This window comes from Cavia porcellus, unplaced genomic scaffold (genome assembly GCF_034190915.1).
Source record: "Cavia porcellus strain 051 isolate PalLab524CR breed Dunkin Hartley unplaced genomic scaffold, mCavPor4.1 scaffold_11, whole genome shotgun sequence".
Lineage (NCBI taxonomy): Eukaryota > Metazoa > Chordata > Mammalia > Rodentia > Caviidae > Cavia > Cavia porcellus.
In genome coordinates, this window is record NW_026947494.1 from 41,530,247 (window position 1) to 41,548,594 (window position 18,348).

Sequence of the window (18,348 nt, forward strand, 5' to 3'; positions counted from 1 at the left end):
ACTGAGAAGGTTTATGGCTTTTGGGAATTATGAACTGAGTTAAAGTAACTATAAATCTGCAAAATTATTCCACATGGATCAGGAGGTGGTTTTCTTCTCTTCTGGCTCCAAAACCCTGTGTTCTTAGAAAGGAACATAAGTGATTATGATTTTCTGTTAATCCCAAAGTTATTTTAAGAATGAAAGATGAAAGAACAATATGATTGTAACTGATATGATAAAAACATATTTCATTGCTGGTTTAATTAAGCCAATTCCTGTACAGTGCATAACCCATATTTATTTGGGAGTCAAATTTTTATGCAACTTAATGTATCATTTAAAAATTTAGGCCCTACATATGATGGAAAGGATACTGTTAAAAGAGGAAGAAATTACATTTCTAACTTTTTTCTTATAGATTAAAAAAAGAGGACATTTTCCAATGCCAGAGCTTAAACTGTCAATTTCATTCCCCAATTTGACATCAGATGGTTTTCCTGTGCTGTACCCAAATGGATGGTCATCTTCTGATGTAAGTCATGTGTGCCTTACAATTATATCTTTAGTATTGCCTCTGCACTTTGTCTTTGAGCTTTTTCCTCTGCATGCCACTAATTTTAAAGAGTCTGAAGGAACATAACATTTATACAATTAAAAAACAATAATAGTTTCCACTAGTTGTTTAGTAGATACAGTAGTTAGTTCTCTGAAGCAAATGTAAAAAATGTACCAAAATTTGATAACTTAAGAAATAACAAAAGCTTCTTATTTCATAGTTTAGAAGGCCGGAAACCCGAAGTCAAGGTCAGTTTCTTCAGGACACCATAGTCTCTCTCCTAGCTTTTGATGGCTGCCTAACATCTTGGTATTCCTTGGCTTGTGACCACCTAACTCCAGTGTCTGTTTTTCAATGGCCTTCTTCCCTGTGTTTTCTTTCCTGTCTGATTTTTTTTCGCTTCTTGCTTACTGCATTTAGGATCCACTCAAATTCAGAGAATTTTTAAATTTAATTTTATCTTCTAAGATTCTTATTTCCAAATAAGATCATATTTATAAGTTTAGGGCATTAAAAATTTGGGCATACCATCTTTGGATTATTAATCAGCTACAGTAGATTTTAGATAATTGTTTCTCTATGCCTAAAATATATGTTATACTTTTTAATTTGCTTAAAGTGCTCAAACAAAACTCTAAAGATACTTCTCAGGTGTTCTTAAACATATACAACTATGCATAAAGTAATAAATATTTTTATGCACTTGTCCCAAACAACAGAAATATTTCACCCTCTTTGTGTCTTTAGCACTGAATATATGTTAGTTAATTATTATTGGTTAGTGCCCAAAGCATGAAAAATCACAGTATTAATTCATGCATGATTTCAACATTTGAAAAATCTGTCTTCTTTTCTCACATTTAAAAACTTGCTCTCAAAAATCAAGAAACAGCAGCAGCACCTGTGGGTTCATAATCACTGCTTAGTATGAATGTGTGAAGTTCAGTACTGCTATGGCAAGAATATGAGATTGGAAATCAGGATGTAGTCTAAGCATCAGCTCTACCTAACCAGCTGTGTGGATTAATCTTCCCTATTAAGAAAAAATAAACTGAAATTTCCCTCTAGTTCTAAAATACAGAATCTAGGAATGGAAAGATTTTAATTTTCATATTACTTTGTGAATTTTTATTCATATTACCTTTTATCCAAGACACAAAATTTGAATCAGATCAAGTCTAGAGAAACAATCCAAAATCAAACTTTGTTTGTTATGATCATGGCTTTTTAGCATTTACATGGGTACTGCTGATCTCTTCCTCCCTCATATACAAAGAATCTTATCTTTGGTATGCAGGAACTCAAAAGTATTATTGGATAAATATACAAACACAGATAAAAGTTCTTTATAGTTCTATTTCGTAGGTCAACATATGGACCATCACACAAAACAACAATGCTCTTCTCCTCAATTGAGTTTTAAGTTTTTCTCAACCTGTGTTGTTGAAATTTACAAACTATTCATTGAAGAAAACAAATTAATGAGCATATTACTCATAAAATAGTAAGTTCTACTAGCATGCTTTTCATTCTGTTACCACCTGACTGGAATCAATTATAATTCAAAACTGCCATGATAATGCTAATTATTTTCTGAGGATAGAAATATATGGATGGTACTTGACAGCCTCTTCTGTTACAAAGACATCTTTAATGACAATGGGTATCACTCACAGATTCTTTATGTTACTATACCAATTCACTTTTCCCTTTGGCATTGTCTAATAAAAACAATTTTTACTTTTTAGAATGCAAACTGCAGACCTCGTAGCCTAGAGGATCCTTTTGGTATCAATTCTGGAACGAAAATGAGTATATCAAAATCTGAACTTCTGAAACGAGGCACATTTCCGGTAAATTAAGTGCTATTTTACCTCATGCTTTAAAAGTAGAATACGTTCAACATCAACCTGAAAAATAACAATCTAAAGTATTTTACTGTAGTATTTTTGTTAAATAGCAAGGCTATTAATATTACCTCTGGACATTCAAACAGGACTGCAAAACATGTAAATTTGCTACCATCACATGCAATCTCCTTCCATCTGACGTGAGCCAAGTAAATGTTTCACTCATCTTGTGGAAACCAACTTTTATAAAAGTAAGTGTTTGCATTATTCTTTGCAGTTATCGAGTCAAATCACAAATATTTGTTTACTGCTTAGTATGAATGTGTGAAGTTCAGTACTGCTATGGCAAGAATATGAGATTGGAAATCAGGATGTAGTCTAAGCATCAGCTCTACCTAACCAGCTGTGTGGATTAATCTTCCCTATTAATTACTAAGTTGTCTCCAAGATCTCTTTCTAAAAATACATTATATGAGATCTCTCCTATTCTCTTTTGTTGAGAGGAATAACTCTCCAGGACCAAAGCTTGTCATTATGTTAACAATTTGGAATCCAGTGAAGGAATGAGGAATTACAGAGTAACAGTCTTTGGCACTACTAACACGGGACATAGCAGGCATCTATGTGAACTTGTATTATATTGAACTTTTAAAAATTTATTTTAAAGAGAAAAAACAATAAAACAATGATACAAAATTTCAAAGCAATCTTGTAGGAGAGTAATAATTGTTAATACATTGCCTATTATCTTCAAAGTAGTTGCTCATATTAGAAGATAAAGTCATAAAAAAGTGATCAAGCAATATAGGCACAAACCTTTCTTTTTAATGAACTAATAGAAATTAACATAACTATCTTAACTATCATACATACATATATTTATTAAAATTTTACACTATGTAAATACACTTTGAAAGACAAAGTCAACTGTGTGTATCAAAAGACTACTTTAAAACCTAAGGAATTTCGTATTGTTTCTCTCTTAAAAAGTATTTAGTTGACTCCCATCTCCCCCCTGCCATCTTGGGAACCCAGATGAATGCACCAGAGGCAATGGGCACTCCTGTCACTACTCCACCTTTGTGGCAACCCAGGTAAAGTGTACCTGAGGAAGGCGACTTCTCCACTTGCTACTTTGAGGAGTGAGGTGAACCATTTGGAAAGGGCCAAAAACCAGAAGGAATGCCAGTGACACAGTAGTTGACATGGTCCCAATTGAGGGACACTGAATGGACAGGGGAAACTAGTGATGTGAAATCTATGAAATAACAATACAAGTCAACAGGTGATTGAGGCCTTCACAGGACTAGCAACCAGCTCAGGAAGAATCCAGAATTGATAGAAAACATTCCTAAAGAACAGACTTTTCCTAGAGAGGTAGTGATACTAGTGATAACTGCTACCCACTACAAAGACTCATAAGGATCTTCACAGGAAACAACATAAAACTTTTTTTGAAATAGAAGATGACAAGATGAAGAAGCAAAATGCAATCTCAGATCTCCAGCCCACCCAGAACAAGTTCAGGAGATATCAACATAGAAGAAAATGAAAGACATACACCTGAAATTTCTGAAATGATAGCAACTCCTGAAGTAAAGAAACAAAACCATGAGGATATAGAGAAAATCAGATCAGAAATAATCTCTCAGATAAAAAAAATCAACGTTTCTAAAGGAAATGCTCAGCAAATCTACAGCAGTAAGAAAATAGATAAAAGGGGCTGGTTATTTGGCTTAGCAGTATAAGCATCTACCTGACAAGTGCAAGATTGTGACTTTGATCCCTAGTATCAAAGATGATGATAGGAAGAGGATAGAAACCTTAAATGATCAGTACAGGAAAGAAATACAGTGCATGAATTGGAATCAGATATCCAGGAAATCAAAAATTTCATTGAAATCTGGTAAAACCACTTGAATGAAACTGAAGATAAACTTTCAGATATGGAAGACAGAATTGCAGCTAGCAATTACAAAAGGAAAGGTCTTTTGAAAATAACAGATGAGTGGGAAACAATTCAACAGCTACAAGATGATGAAAAGAAAAATATAAGAATAATTGTGTCAATGAAAGAGCAGAAACCAACACTAATAACATAAAAAATCTCTTTGCAGAAGTAATAGCAGAAAATTTTTCAACCATGGGAAATGAACCTGACATTCAGGAAAGTGAGTCATATCGGAACCAATTAGCCTTAACCAAAATAAATCTACACCCAGGCATATAATAATCAAGATCCCAGAAATTCGGCACAGGAACAGAATGTTAAAAGCAATTAGAGAAAATAAACAGATCACCTTAAAGGAAAGCCTATTAGAATTATGACAGACTTCTCAGCACAAACCATCAAGTTAAGAAGAGCTTGGAGTGAAGTGTTTCAAGTCCGGAAAGAAAACAACTTCCAACCCAAACTGACATGCCCTATAAAACTGCGCTTCAAAATTAATGGAGAAATAAAATGCATCCATGGCAAAGAACAACTGAAGAAATTCATTACTACTAAACCAACCCTACAAAGGATACTGAAAGGTATTTTAGACAGACAAAAATGACCAAAATTCTAGCAATAACAACGGAAAGAAATCACCAAGCAGGGCAAGCAACTCAACAGAGGGGAAACTTAAGGAAACAACAGCAGGAAAATAACATTACAAAGACAAGCTAACACATGTCCATTATTAGCATCAATGAAAATGGCCTCAGTTCACCAGGCAAAAGAAACAGACTGGCAGAATGGATCAAGAAATAAGATCCAACAATATGCTATATAAAAGAAACACATTTATCTGAAAGAAAAGATTCATAGACTAAAAGTCAAAGGATGGACACCAATACTCCATGTGACAGGAATCCAGAAAAAAAGTAGGGTTAGTAGCTGTTATGTTTGCAGACAATGTGAACTTCAAACCAAGAATAATCAAAAAAGATAAAGAAGCTCACTACATACTTGTTAGGGGAAAAATTCAAGAAGATGAAATAACAGTCATAAATACATATGCACCAAATACAGAAGCAACCAATTATATAAAACAAATATTAATAGACATGAAAAAGGTATAAGCAATAACACAATTGTAATGGGAGACCTTAATGTCCCATTGTCACAAACAGTCAGGTCAACAAAACAAAAAATCAGTGAAGAAATAACAGAATTGAACCAAATCTGTGAACAAATGGTATTAGTAGATGTTTACATTGTTCCATCCAGCAAGATCAGAGTCCACATTCCTGTCATTTGCAGCTGTTCTCTAAAATATTATTCTATAAAATAGATCATATACTAGCCCATAGAATATGCTTAAGTAAATGCAAAGGAACTGAAATTATCTCATACATATTACCTGATCTTAGTGCAATAAGTTAGTAATTAATAACAGAAGAAACTGTAAAAACTCTATAAATACATGGAAATTAAATAACACCTTCCTAAGCAACTAATTAGTCATAGACAAAATTTAAAAAGTTAAACTTCTATAATCAAATGCAAATGCAAATATAATTTAAAGAAACCTACAGGAAGCAATAAAAGCAATTCTAAGGGAAATTTATAGCAGTGAATTCTCACATCAGGAAAACAGAAGGAACACAAATAATTTAATGCTATACCTGAAATTTCTAGAAAAAGAGCAAGTCAAGCCAAAAACCTACACAAGGAAGGAAATTATAAAGATCAGAGCAGAAATTAATGTAATTGAAACTAAGAAAATAATACAAAGAATTAAAGAATTGAAGAGTTAGTTCTTTCAGAGAATAAATAAAATTGGTAAATTCTTAGTTAACTTTATCAAAGAAAGAAAGAAAGAGAAAAAGTCAAATTCATGCAATAAGGAATGAAAAGGGTGATATCATTAGAGATTCTGTTGAAATTCAAAAGATCACGATACCTAGTTTGAAAATCTTTACTCACATAAGATAGAAAACATAGAAGAAATGGAGATTCCTAGAAACATAGGAATTACCAAAGCTGAATCAAGAAGATATACAACTATTGAGTAACCCAATTATCAGTTAATGAAACTGAAAATGTAATTAAAACTTACCAACAAAGGAAAGCCTGAGTCCTAATGGATTCACAGCTAAATTCTGTAAGAAATGTAGAGAAGATTTAACACCAATACTCCTCAAATTCCTTACTGAAGTTGAAAGGGAAGCATTTCTCCCTAACGCATTCCTGGAGGTAAGTATTATCCTCATATCAATATCAGAGAAAGACCCAAGCAAAAAGAAGAACTACAGGCTAGTCTCCCTAATTAACATAGATGCAAAAATTCTCAATAAAATATTAGCAAACAGAATGCAGTAAATCATCAATAAGATTATACAACATGACCAAGTGGAATTCATCCCAGGAATGCAGGGATGTTTCTATATATGCAAATCAATATATGTAATATCAACAGAGCCAAAGACAAAAATCGCACCATCACCTCAATAGGTACAGAAAAAACATTTGATAAAGTCCAACACTCATTCATAATAGAAACCATACCGAAAATTGGAATAGATGGTCATTACCTCAATCTAATAAAAAGCCATCTATGACAAACCATAGCCAGTATCATACTAAATGTATAAAAACTTAAATCTTTGAATCTAAAATCAGGAACAAGACAAGGATATCCACTATCACCCCTCTTATTCAGTATCGCTCTGGAAACCTTAGCCAAATAGACAAGAGAAAGAAACAAAAGAAATAAGGATAGGGAAGGAAGAAGTTAAACTATCATTATTCGCAGATGATATGATAACTTTCCAACAGACTGAAAAGAAAATTTATAGAGTGTGGAAAACAGTTAGCCAACTATCTCTATGACAAAGGACTTATATCTAGAACATATAAAGAGTTGAAAAATTCAGACCCCTCCAAATTCAAAGACCTAATCCAAAATCAGGCATTTGAGAAATATGAATGGCAAATAAATATATGAGAAAGTGTTCGGCATCATTGGTTATTTGAGAAATCAAATTAAAACAACACTGAGATTCCATCCTACTCCAGAAAGAACAGCTACCATCAAGAAATCAACCAATAACAAATGCTGAAGGGCCTGTGGGGAAAAGGAACCATTCTCCACTGTTAGTGGGAGTGTAGACTTGTGTAACCACCATGGATATCAACATGGAGTCTCTCAAAAAACTAGGATTGAAGGTTTCATTCTATCTTAACTATTCCCCTTCTGGGTATTTTCCTAGATGAAATAAAAACATCATACCACAGAGATATATGTGCACCTATGTTTACAGCAGCACAATTTGTAATCGCTGAATCTTGAAAACAACCCCAATGTCTATCGACTGAGAAATAGATGTAAAAGATGTGGTATTTTTATATAATGGAGTGCTACTCAGCTATAAAAGAGGATAAAATTGAGGATTTTATAGGTAAATGGATGCAACTATAGTCCATACTCATAGAAACCAGACCCACATGTAAACATCATATTGTTTCCATTGTATAAGAAACTGAAAAAGTAAGAGCCAAAATCTACAATAGATATTGTGAAAGGGAAACAAGTATCTCAAAAGTAAAGAACTGGGAATGGTGAAAAGATAAAAGAAGGAAGAAAAAAATATATATACACACGCAAAAGATAGCTAAGAGAATTATACTATTGATTTCTCTTAGTTCATTGAACAGCAGTTTGTATTTATATTGTTACATTGTACTTATATTGTTTGATCAATTATGCATGCCTATATCTTGTAATCTGAGCAACTACTTTAAGATAACAATATGCAGTATATTAACCATTGTCAATTTCCTATTATCTTGTTTCTCAAATTCTGTATGTTTAGTTTATTGGTTTTTTCTCTTTAAAATAAAAAAAGATTTAAAAAAATAATTACACTTCCTACCTGGTGTTGGTGTGTGTGTGTGTGTGTGTGTGTGTGTGTGTGTGTGTGTTGGGGATTAAACTCAGAGCCTTGTACATGTTAAGCTGGTGCTATATTCTTAATCCTTTAGATTTTTTATTTAAAGTCCTTTAGATTTTTCATTTTTCTAAAAAAAGTATTTGATTGATGCTATGAAATCATTTTTAGGTTTGATCATATTAATTGCTACTCTAAGTAACACATTCTTGAATATCGGCAATTTTATGATTAGTCTTAAATAAGTGCCTATATGGAACCCGATATAGCTATTTAATGTTACATTGATGAAGTTATTTATTCCTGCATTAAAGGTATGCAGAACTTGAAGTTTATTTCTCTAAGAAAAAAATCAAAATGGAAATATTTTGTAAAATTATTTTCACTCAGTAATCTAAGCGAAGATTTGCAGAGTCCAAGAAGGAGAATGTGTACTTTGCCACCATTAGATAGTATCAGTTCCGTTTGGAAGTTAACAAAGCCAGTGTTTTTAATCTCAGGAAAACTTTACATTTACTAACTATATTCCTAAACATGACTAGCTCTCATTTTGATAGCATACTGTATTAAAACAAATCCTATCTGCTTTCCAGACACATTTTTCAAGCTTAAATCTCACAATAAGAGGAGATCTTCAAAGTGAAAATTCATCACTGATTTTAAGTAGTAGCAACCAAAGAAGAGAAGTAAGTGCAGCTCTAAGCTTTGAAAACATTCTGCATTGTACTCAAATGTCGTGACATAATTTTTAATAGTTGCTTGTATTCCCATAAGCTGTGACTGGTACTGCTCTCAGTAAGTGGGAGATACTGTTTGGTTTATACTTCATTACCCTCAAATGTGACTTTGTTGTTCTTCCTATGAAACTAGGAAAATCATATTTACAACTAACATGCCGTGTTTGACTGCAAGTAGATGTTTTTAATTTTACATTGATAACAAGCGATGCATTTGTAATTTTGCTTCTTAAAATTGACATTATAAAATGTGGGTGATATCTGTAGAGCAAAACTGGAAAAATATTTCTTTACAAAAAATGCCTGTATATTATGCAGAAACATGTGTGTGAATTTTTTATAGGTTTCTTCATTTAGTCATTGGGAAGTCTGAGACAAAAATGAGATGATAGACTAGTAATACCTAAGACCTAGACTGAATTCTACTTAAAAATACAAATTTAGGTTTTTAACCTTAAACTTCTATGAGATAATACCAAGCACTTGGTATGGATACAAAAACTTTAGCAAGAATTTAAATATCCCTGAAAATAAACAACACCCCAAGAGTCAAGTTTCATTCAGATTCCATTTAGAACCTTGCTGCCATTCATAGGTTCAGGTAAAACAGTCTATTTTAAATTATTCCAATGTCAGTGATCTCTGGTAAGCATATTCCCTTATAAAAAAGAAAGTGCATGCATTTTATAATTTCCACTTCATAAAAAACCCTTAGTATGATCAATACATAATGCAAAATCATTCCGCTCCCAGGGAAGTCACCATTTCACTAAAATTTGAAAAATACTGTATTTATTATATTGGAAGAAAATATATTTGATTCTTAAATATGTTATGTTAAAATTTTAAATTAGCTTATTTTTCCTAAAATGTTAGTTTAAAATTCTCTTGGAGATATTTACTTTACATTTCATCCTAAAGGAAAATTATATTATATTGATAAATTTACTCCAAAGTGATCATTTCATGATTGCGTGCTATTGAAGAAATCACTGATCTTATCTAGACTCAGTTTCCATATTTAAATTCAGACAATCATTTTAGAAGTTTTTACAATCTATCTTAATGGTCAATTCTGTATATATCTATATTCCAGTCTATTGGCATTGACCTAACTGGACTGATGGAGGGAGTTTGACTAAGATCTATTATATGCAAGAATGTCCCTGTTAGTTTCCTTCTAACCCTAGTTTTCCCTCTAGGTTGAGAAATTGAAGTATTTCATAGTAAAGGTAGATACAGAAAGTCAAGATATTGTTAACCATTAATATGTACCCAAATCAAGATTTTTTAAAGATATCTAAGGGATGGGACACAGACCAGACAAGTTTCACTGATGCTTGGGTGCCTCACTATAAATCTTCAGTATTTGGAATACTGGGAAACTATTTTACTTTAGCCAGGACCTAAATTATACATGAAAGAGAGATAAATCAACTGGAAGAGACAGTATAGTGTAAATGAAAAACACATTAGATGAAGGGATAAATATCTACAAGCTCTATATTTGTACATTTTGTTCAATAAAAGTTATACTTTCCTATAATTAGAATTATATCATATTATGTTATTAGAACTAGAATAAGAATACCTAGTCAGGTTTTTATTTCAGAGCCTATGTTCTTCCAGCCTATTAATGCTATCGTGATAATATATTTATCTGTTAATAACTCTTCAAAACATACAATAGTTTGGATTCTATGAGTTAAAAAGTAATTTACCCTACTCTGATTCATTGTCAGTTCTCTGTGTATAAAGTCATGAAAGACAAAATTTCTTAGTATTTTCTTGGTGATAATAATTCTGATATAGTTAGGGATTCATAATAGATGAAAAGCATTTTTCAATGTAAAGTCAATATTTTTTCTATATGTAAGACTGAGATTAAGTATACTGTTTGGTGGAAAATTATAATCTGAAAGAATTTAAGGTTCTAGGAGTTCTAGTAGGTGTTTATCTATGTTAACAATTTGTTTAATACTTTTCAGCTTGCCATTCAAATATCCAAAGATGGGTTACCGGGAAGAGTGCCATTATGGGTTATCCTCTTGAGTGCCTTTGCTGGATTACTGCTGTTAATGCTGCTTATATTAGTACTGTGGAAGGTAAGCTCCAAAGTTCTTTAGATGTATTACAACCATCATCTGCAAATTGGTGAAATGAATTATGATTTTTTCCATGCTGTGGATTATAGTATTAAACAGCAATGAAATCAACATGGAAATGATGACCAAGATAAAAAGAATATATTTTAAATATTACATACAGGTTTGATTCTATCTTTGTAAAGGGAAAAAAAATTGAGAAAGACATCCTCAGAAATTATAGAGAGTTTCTAGAGGTTAGGTTTATAGAGGCCATTCAAATGTCAATAACATTTGAAAATTTGTATTACTTTTATAAACACAAAAAAATGAAAGAAAAGAATGATTACTATGTAAATTTGAGGGCATATAAGTAGTATATTCATAGGTGAGATAAGCATTGACCTAATCACGTATTTGTATGTATTTTAAAGATCTAATACTGGTTTAATGTAAAAAAATTTTATGTAGTATTTTTATGCTGAGTGAAGCATGGAGAATTTGCTAATAAGCTTATAAAAAGGGAGATTTAAAGTTTTACAGACTTTTAAACTTCAAGTCCTTTTGTAAAATTGGGTAGCTATCTATTTTTCTGTGCAGTTACTCTGGATATTTCTACAGCTGGTACGATTAGGCTGAGATACGAAAGAATTTTTAAAGTTAGAACTGCTTCATTTTCAAACAAATTTTGGTGATAATCATTTTTAAAATAAAGAAAATAAAATCCTGCAGAAAAGTTAAATGTAATGCTTTTTCAATTAAAAATCAAATTGGTCTTTATTCTTAGTTGTGTTTTACTTAGTAATTGGTTAAGTAGTTAAAACATTTTCAAAGTACAGACTTTAGCTACACATTTCCTTTTTTTAATATAGAAAAAATTAACTAACCAAATAATGTTTCTCTAGCATTGAATTACCAATTGTCCCTATCCTTTCTGACTCTTTCTAAATGAGTAACTTCCTTGTTAGGAGTTTACTGTCAAAGGACAAGATAAAGCCAGGTTAAAGATGTAAGTCAGTGAAATTTAAATAGTAGAATCTGTAAGTTTTTTTTTTTTTTTAACACAATTTTCAAGACAAAATTTTCCACCAAGTTCAACATCCAATTCTTTCTCCTTACAAGGTGTCAGAGTTCTCTGTAATACCTGGTTTTGCCACACTGTGGTATCCAAGGCCTGGCTTATTGATTATACTTGAAACCACTGGAAGTAGTTTCCTTATTTATAAGCACCATTAGCACATTGTATTTCTGATGATTTTTTGCAGTATGGTCTTATATTCTGAGCACAAAGTTTTAGGGCATCTCTAACAAGAGAATAGGAAAGCCAGAGCTGAGGTTTAGATAAGTTCTCTCTGGCCTCACGCTTCTGTTTAAGACAAATACCTCCATATTTTGATCTTTAGTCTAAAAAGGCATCAATGTAAAAATAAACACATTTTTTCCATCAGCGGTAAATGTTGTACTGAAACATTCTATGGTGTCTAAGATTGTTTTAGACCCCAAAGGTCACATAATAAACTTTAGGCTCTCTTGACCAAAAGGTTTAGTCAGTTTAAATACTTAAGGGAGGCTTAGCAATCAGAACTGTGATCCAAGGCAGAAGTGAAAGGAGTTCTTACTGAATGTTTAACATCTGCCAGGAGATGTTCTAAGCGTTAGAACAGGGCTCAAAGCATTCCTACTTAATATTCTTAAGAAACACATGAGGGAAACATTGTTATGAGCCTCATTTTGTATATAGGGAAATAGAAGCACAAACAGTTAAATGTTTTCCAGGTTCACATGACTAGCAAAGTTCAAAGTAAGCATCTGACTCTTGTGCCAACACTATCTGTTATCTCTCTGCTGTCCTTACAATAGCCTTTTCAACCAAGTTTCTTTGCACTGTACACCAAGGTTGTTAAGCAAAACAGCTAACTAGTTCTCTCGAGGTTACCAGCTGGTAAATGACTGAATTTAAGCAATAATTTGCCTCCACAGCTCATTTATTTTTCAGTTTATCCCACTGCTGCTGTAGACTTTAGGGAAGAGCGTCATAAACTCCCTGGAAGAAAAACACCTGGTTCTAGAATGAGGATCCCTTGTTTTCAGATATTCAGAAACTCTTTTTTACTAAAAAGATTAATCCCTCTGCTCCCATTGCATTATAGTTAGGTTCAAGTCTTTCTGAAATCTTAGTTATGTTTGTGGTGGGTTCAGAAGAGCTGCCCTTATCCTGATAAATGCCTGTATACTTACTAATCTGGATCAGATACCTCTGGACTTCCATTTCTTCCCCTTTCCCCTGGATCCCACCACTCTGGATATTCAGTAGACCATCATAATACAAGACTACATGAAAGGATAGGACAAGTCCTTTTGGAGCAAAAAAATCAGTTACAGTACACATGACAGAAATTAAATCTTACAGAATTTTAGTAGCTGATAGGCTGAGAAACTTGTCTTGAATACGGTACTGTATGCTGAGAGAGATGCCATCAGGCCAATGTAACCAATAAATAGAATGACAGTACACAAAGACACCAGGAGACAGTAGAACGTGCCTCCTCTAGTTTGCTTCATACTGATGCTTAAGATTTGATGGTTATTTATCAATCCCAAGTCTTTCTTTTCTGTCTTAGTCTTTTTCCTTCACAGGGACAAAAGTACCTAACACCTGTAATTTAAAAGGAGGAGAGGTTTATTTTGGCTCACAGTGGCAGTCCATGATTGGCTGGCTGCAATGTAGAAACAGGAGACTATTGGGAGGAAAGATGTTCAAACTATGGCAGCCAGGAAGCAAAGATAAAGAGAAGGAGAAAAGGACAAGAATACATCCATCCAGGTTACATCACCAGTCCCACTTCTAACCAGGCCCCTCCTCCTAACAGGACATTGAGTGCTGAACTCCAATGAATCCATGGATGGAGTCTCATACCTCCATGGTCTAATCACCTTCCAAAATCAGAATTTTAGAGCAATTTTTAAATCTAAAGCATTGCATCCCACATCCAATATAACATATTGGGAGAAAGGGATAGAGATATCTTCTTATCCAGTCTCTCAACAGTTTTAGTCACCCACAGCCAACCGGGATCCAAAAACAAACAAACAAACAAAAAAATACAGTACATTATAAAAAGATGCCTTGGAAGAGAAAAATAACTACCACTATTAAATATACTATTATAATTGTTCTGTTTGATAATTAGCTATTTTTAACCTCTGTATCCAATTTATAGATTAAACCTTATCAACTTTATCATTGGTATGTGCACATAGGAAAAAATAATATATCACACATCCGCTGAGAGTTTTAGAAGATATCTTTTGTGGATAAGGGAAGATTATAGCACTTCACTTTTTTAGTCTTTATATATCAGCATAAATCTGGTCATTCAATATTTATTTCATATTATATTCATTTAATGCTTATTTTTTGCCACCGGGTTTTGAACTAAGAAGTTTTAAAATGTTCATTAAAAATGCAAGAAAAAAGAAAGAAAAGTGAATACTATAAGAAAAATCTGGAGTCCAAAAACTAATTTTCTAGTCTCAGAATTTATCTTTAGTTGGCTTAGTCTAGTTTGTAAATATAATTATTCTCCTAATCTCCACTGTGATCCACAAATATCTGTAAACATACACTGTTTACAAAATTGATTATGTAGAAACAATTGGATAATAGAAGTTAGGTTTTAAAATAGGAAATTTAGGGCATGGAAGCAAGGGAAAGTTGAACAGAAAGAGATGAGAGAGACAGGAGAGAAAATCAAAAGCAAGGCAGAGAAAAAGAAAAGAAGGCTTACAGTCCTCCAGTAGCTTTTATGAAAACCTCATCTGATTTATTCTCAACCCAGGACATGCAGGCACAAGTCAAGGAACCTAACAATGCGTGAATATAGAGATTTTACAGTTGGCTGAAAGAAAAATGCTCGCGACCTGTGAAACAGCTGGCATCCTGGGAACAACAAAGTTATTACCATTTTTATGTGTATTTTTTCTGTTATCACCTTTTGCTCATCTACCACCAACTACATTCTGTGTGGGAAAAGACAGGCAGGAATCCTAAAAAGTTTTCCCATCCAATGTGCTTACTTTTAACCCTTTACCCTCAGAAAGCCTTCAAATGTTCAATAATTAATTTTAAAATATATTATTTCCTCATATAATTTATGTAACCTTATGATTAAAATTATGTAATGGTACTATACTTTCAAATTAAATGATTACCTTTGCTTGACCTATGTTTTCACACTCTCAAATTTTAAAACATAAACAAACTTAAAGAGCTACTTATCTGTAATCTTTAATTTCTTTTATTTTCTATACTAGGTATTTTAGATTAGGACATTGCAAAGATGCCTTCCAGTTCCCATATTTATGTTTACTATTCTTTAATTAGAAATAAATACAGAATTTATAACTTGTTACAATGCCCCAAATGATAAGGAATAATGAAATGATTCACATTCACTATATTGTGAAATTTTTCTTATTATGAAAAAATTTTCACATTTAAATGAAACAATGTCTTTATGAGGCCCCTCATTCAAGCCTGTAGGCAGGTGATCTGACCCATTTAAAGTTGACCCAGACAACTCAAAAGTCCCTTTAACACACTAGCCTTGGCTTACCTATTAGACTTCGTGTATGTGCTAATGACCTCAATTTATGATCATAGTTATTTGATGAAAATTTGCTGCCACATTCCTGAAAAAAGAAGATGGTGGTAAAGTAGGAACAGTGCTGGCTAACTGCAACTTTACGGTTCTCAAAATATTTTCTAGAACCTTTTAAATTAGCTCAATACATATAGTACTTTTTTTTGTCAGAGACATCATATAGTTTACCAATTAAAATGATAAGAATAAGATATAAATCTGATAAATAATATCCTTTTGACAGTTAAAATTAATAGGTCAGTAATAAAATATTTTCAATTACATGAATCAATTGTATGCCCAGATTTACCAATGTAGTATTAAATTAGATTCTATTCAAAGAGATTGGAACTTTTTAAATAAATTAAAATAATAAATATTGTGTCTTGTATTTTTTCAATAGATTGGATTCTTCAAAAGGCCACTAAAGAAGAAAATGGAGAAATGAAATATTTTATAAGAGGAATGAATAACTATTATTTACTGATTGGATTCTTCAAAAGGCCACCAAAGAAGAAAATGGAGAAATGAAATACTTTGTAAAAGAAAAGAATAACAATTATTCAAGTGACATATCCTCAGGTTTTCCTCAAATATGTGACAAGAAATTTATAATGTAATCAAAAGCATGGTCACATAACTCAATGTAATCCATCAAGGATTAGTGACTCAGTAAATAACAGATCAAGCATGATCCAAAAAGAATACACAAAAGATATATTTTATAAAGCAATGACAAATATTTTAATTAATTACTCACTTTTTTGAGTAAGCAAAATTACAAAGTGTTTTAAAGAAAAATAATTTATACAAATAGGTTTATATCTTAAGTCACCATCCAAAGTATAGTATTTAAAGAATACAGAGTTTTATGATCATTGATACATTTAATTTTGAACTAATATAAATTAAGATTTTTCCATTGATTCCTGATAGATGGCTATATTCAACTTGAGAGCATTTTTAAATGTCAAGAAATGAATTACTTAAAAGTGATCACTTCTCCCGATTCAAATCAGAATATTTTCCCTAGTAGAATCCATATACAACATGGGCTGAAAAAATATTTACATTATGTTCTGTAATTGGGAATGTTGTTTGTCTGTTTGTTTCCAATATGATTGGAAAATAGTGCAATTGAGTTGATATTTTATGTAATATAGAAATTAAGATGGTCATTGTTTAAAAACAAATGCACTGAATGAATTAATTTAGACTTTTACAGAACATGCTTAAGAGTGATACTGACTTTTAAAACGTGAAACATTTTATGCAGAAAAAAACTTAAAGCAGTTCTGTGTAGGATAAGAGTGATTTATCATGCAAAGCCATATTGTATTGGGGACATGCCAAAATGCTTTTGGTAGAACACATCAGCATAGATGGATAACCCTGAAATGCTAACATCATCTTTGCTGAGCAACTTCTAGAATATTACAAAAAATAGGAGTTTTTCAACTCCTTGGTACAGGGTTCATTTAAACCCGCAAGCTGTGAGAATATGTGTATTTTTCATTTTTAAAAAAGATATTTAATTTCCAAACACATTTACTATTTTCAAGAAAAGGTGTTTTACCAAGAAGTTACTTCAATATTTAAATAGAGCCCTAGAAATGTATTTTGAAGAATTTTGGGTTGCAAGCACAAACAACAGAAAGTTATCACACCTCTGTGTGTGCTTCTTTGTTCTTAAAGTAATTTGTTCAGCTCCTTGAACTCTGCAGCCTCCTAAGGCTCCAGACTGCTCCATTTCTTAGGAAGGTAACAGTGAATGAATATATGTAATGTATGTGTGAACTACTGCTGCAACATTCAATTTCTCCACGTGATTTACTATCATAACATCAGAATCTGTCAGTATCTAAAATGTGCTGAATTTTGCTTTCTTCATGAAAGTCAACAGAGAAACTAACGGCACTGAATTTAATTGTTTGAGTCTAATTTTAAAGAAATGACCTTACGACTCAGAGTCAGTCTGTCTACTGACTGTCCACCTCTATGTCTAAAATCCTGAAGACTTAGAAATGTGACTAGGAGGTGCCAGCATTACCAGAAGTTGGAAAAAGAGATAAATCTTTCTAGAGCTTAGCTATCCGGCTGGTTTGTCATTGTTCTGTAATAATATGCTTTTGGAATCTCTGTCTCTCTCTGTCTCTCTCTGTCTCTCTCTCTGTCTCTCTCTGTCTCTCTCTGTCTCTCTGTCTCTCTGTCTCTCTGTCTCTCTCTGTCTCTCTCTCTGTCTCTCTCTCTCTCTCTCTCTCTCTCTCTCTCTCTCTCTCTCTCTCTCTCTCTCTCTCTCTCTCCTCTCTTCAGGAAGCATTCTTCTACTTGTTCTTTCTTTCCCAAAAAACTTCACTGCATACTCCAGTACTCACCAGCTCAGAAACCTTGCTCTGAGCTCAGCACCTTCTTAGAAGTAAATCAGACTGACAAATTTAAATCCATATTTGCCTGTGTGACTCATAGACAAAGCATTAATTGAACTGTAAATGTGCATATTTAAACAAAATACATTGCTAAGCCAAGGAGGAAAAATAGAAAGGGGAATATTTTGAAATTTTTAGGAAACAGAGGAGACCAGACTTGACCAGATCAGCTAGCTTGCATGGCCATTTGCTCATA

The 18,348-nt window shown here is 32.6% G+C and overlaps 1 protein-coding gene across 1 annotated transcript in view; it reads left to right on the plus strand.

Moving 5' to 3' along the window:
• Itga1 (integrin subunit alpha 1) overlaps positions 1-18,029 on the plus strand; it is a 146,683-nt gene extending 128,654 nt beyond the window's left edge. Inside the window, exons 24-29 of the mRNA XM_003470253.4 lie at positions 401-514; positions 2,287-2,391; positions 2,535-2,639; positions 8,856-8,948; positions 10,988-11,104; positions 16,130-18,029. Coding sequence (XP_003470301.2) covers positions 401-514; positions 2,287-2,391; positions 2,535-2,639; positions 8,856-8,948; positions 10,988-11,104; positions 16,130-16,174 — 579 coding nt within the window. The 3' untranslated portion in view covers positions 16,175-18,029. The remainder of the gene's footprint in view (positions 1-400; positions 515-2,286; positions 2,392-2,534; positions 2,640-8,855; positions 8,949-10,987; positions 11,105-16,129) is intronic.
• Positions 18,030-18,348: the final 319 nt, after the last annotated feature.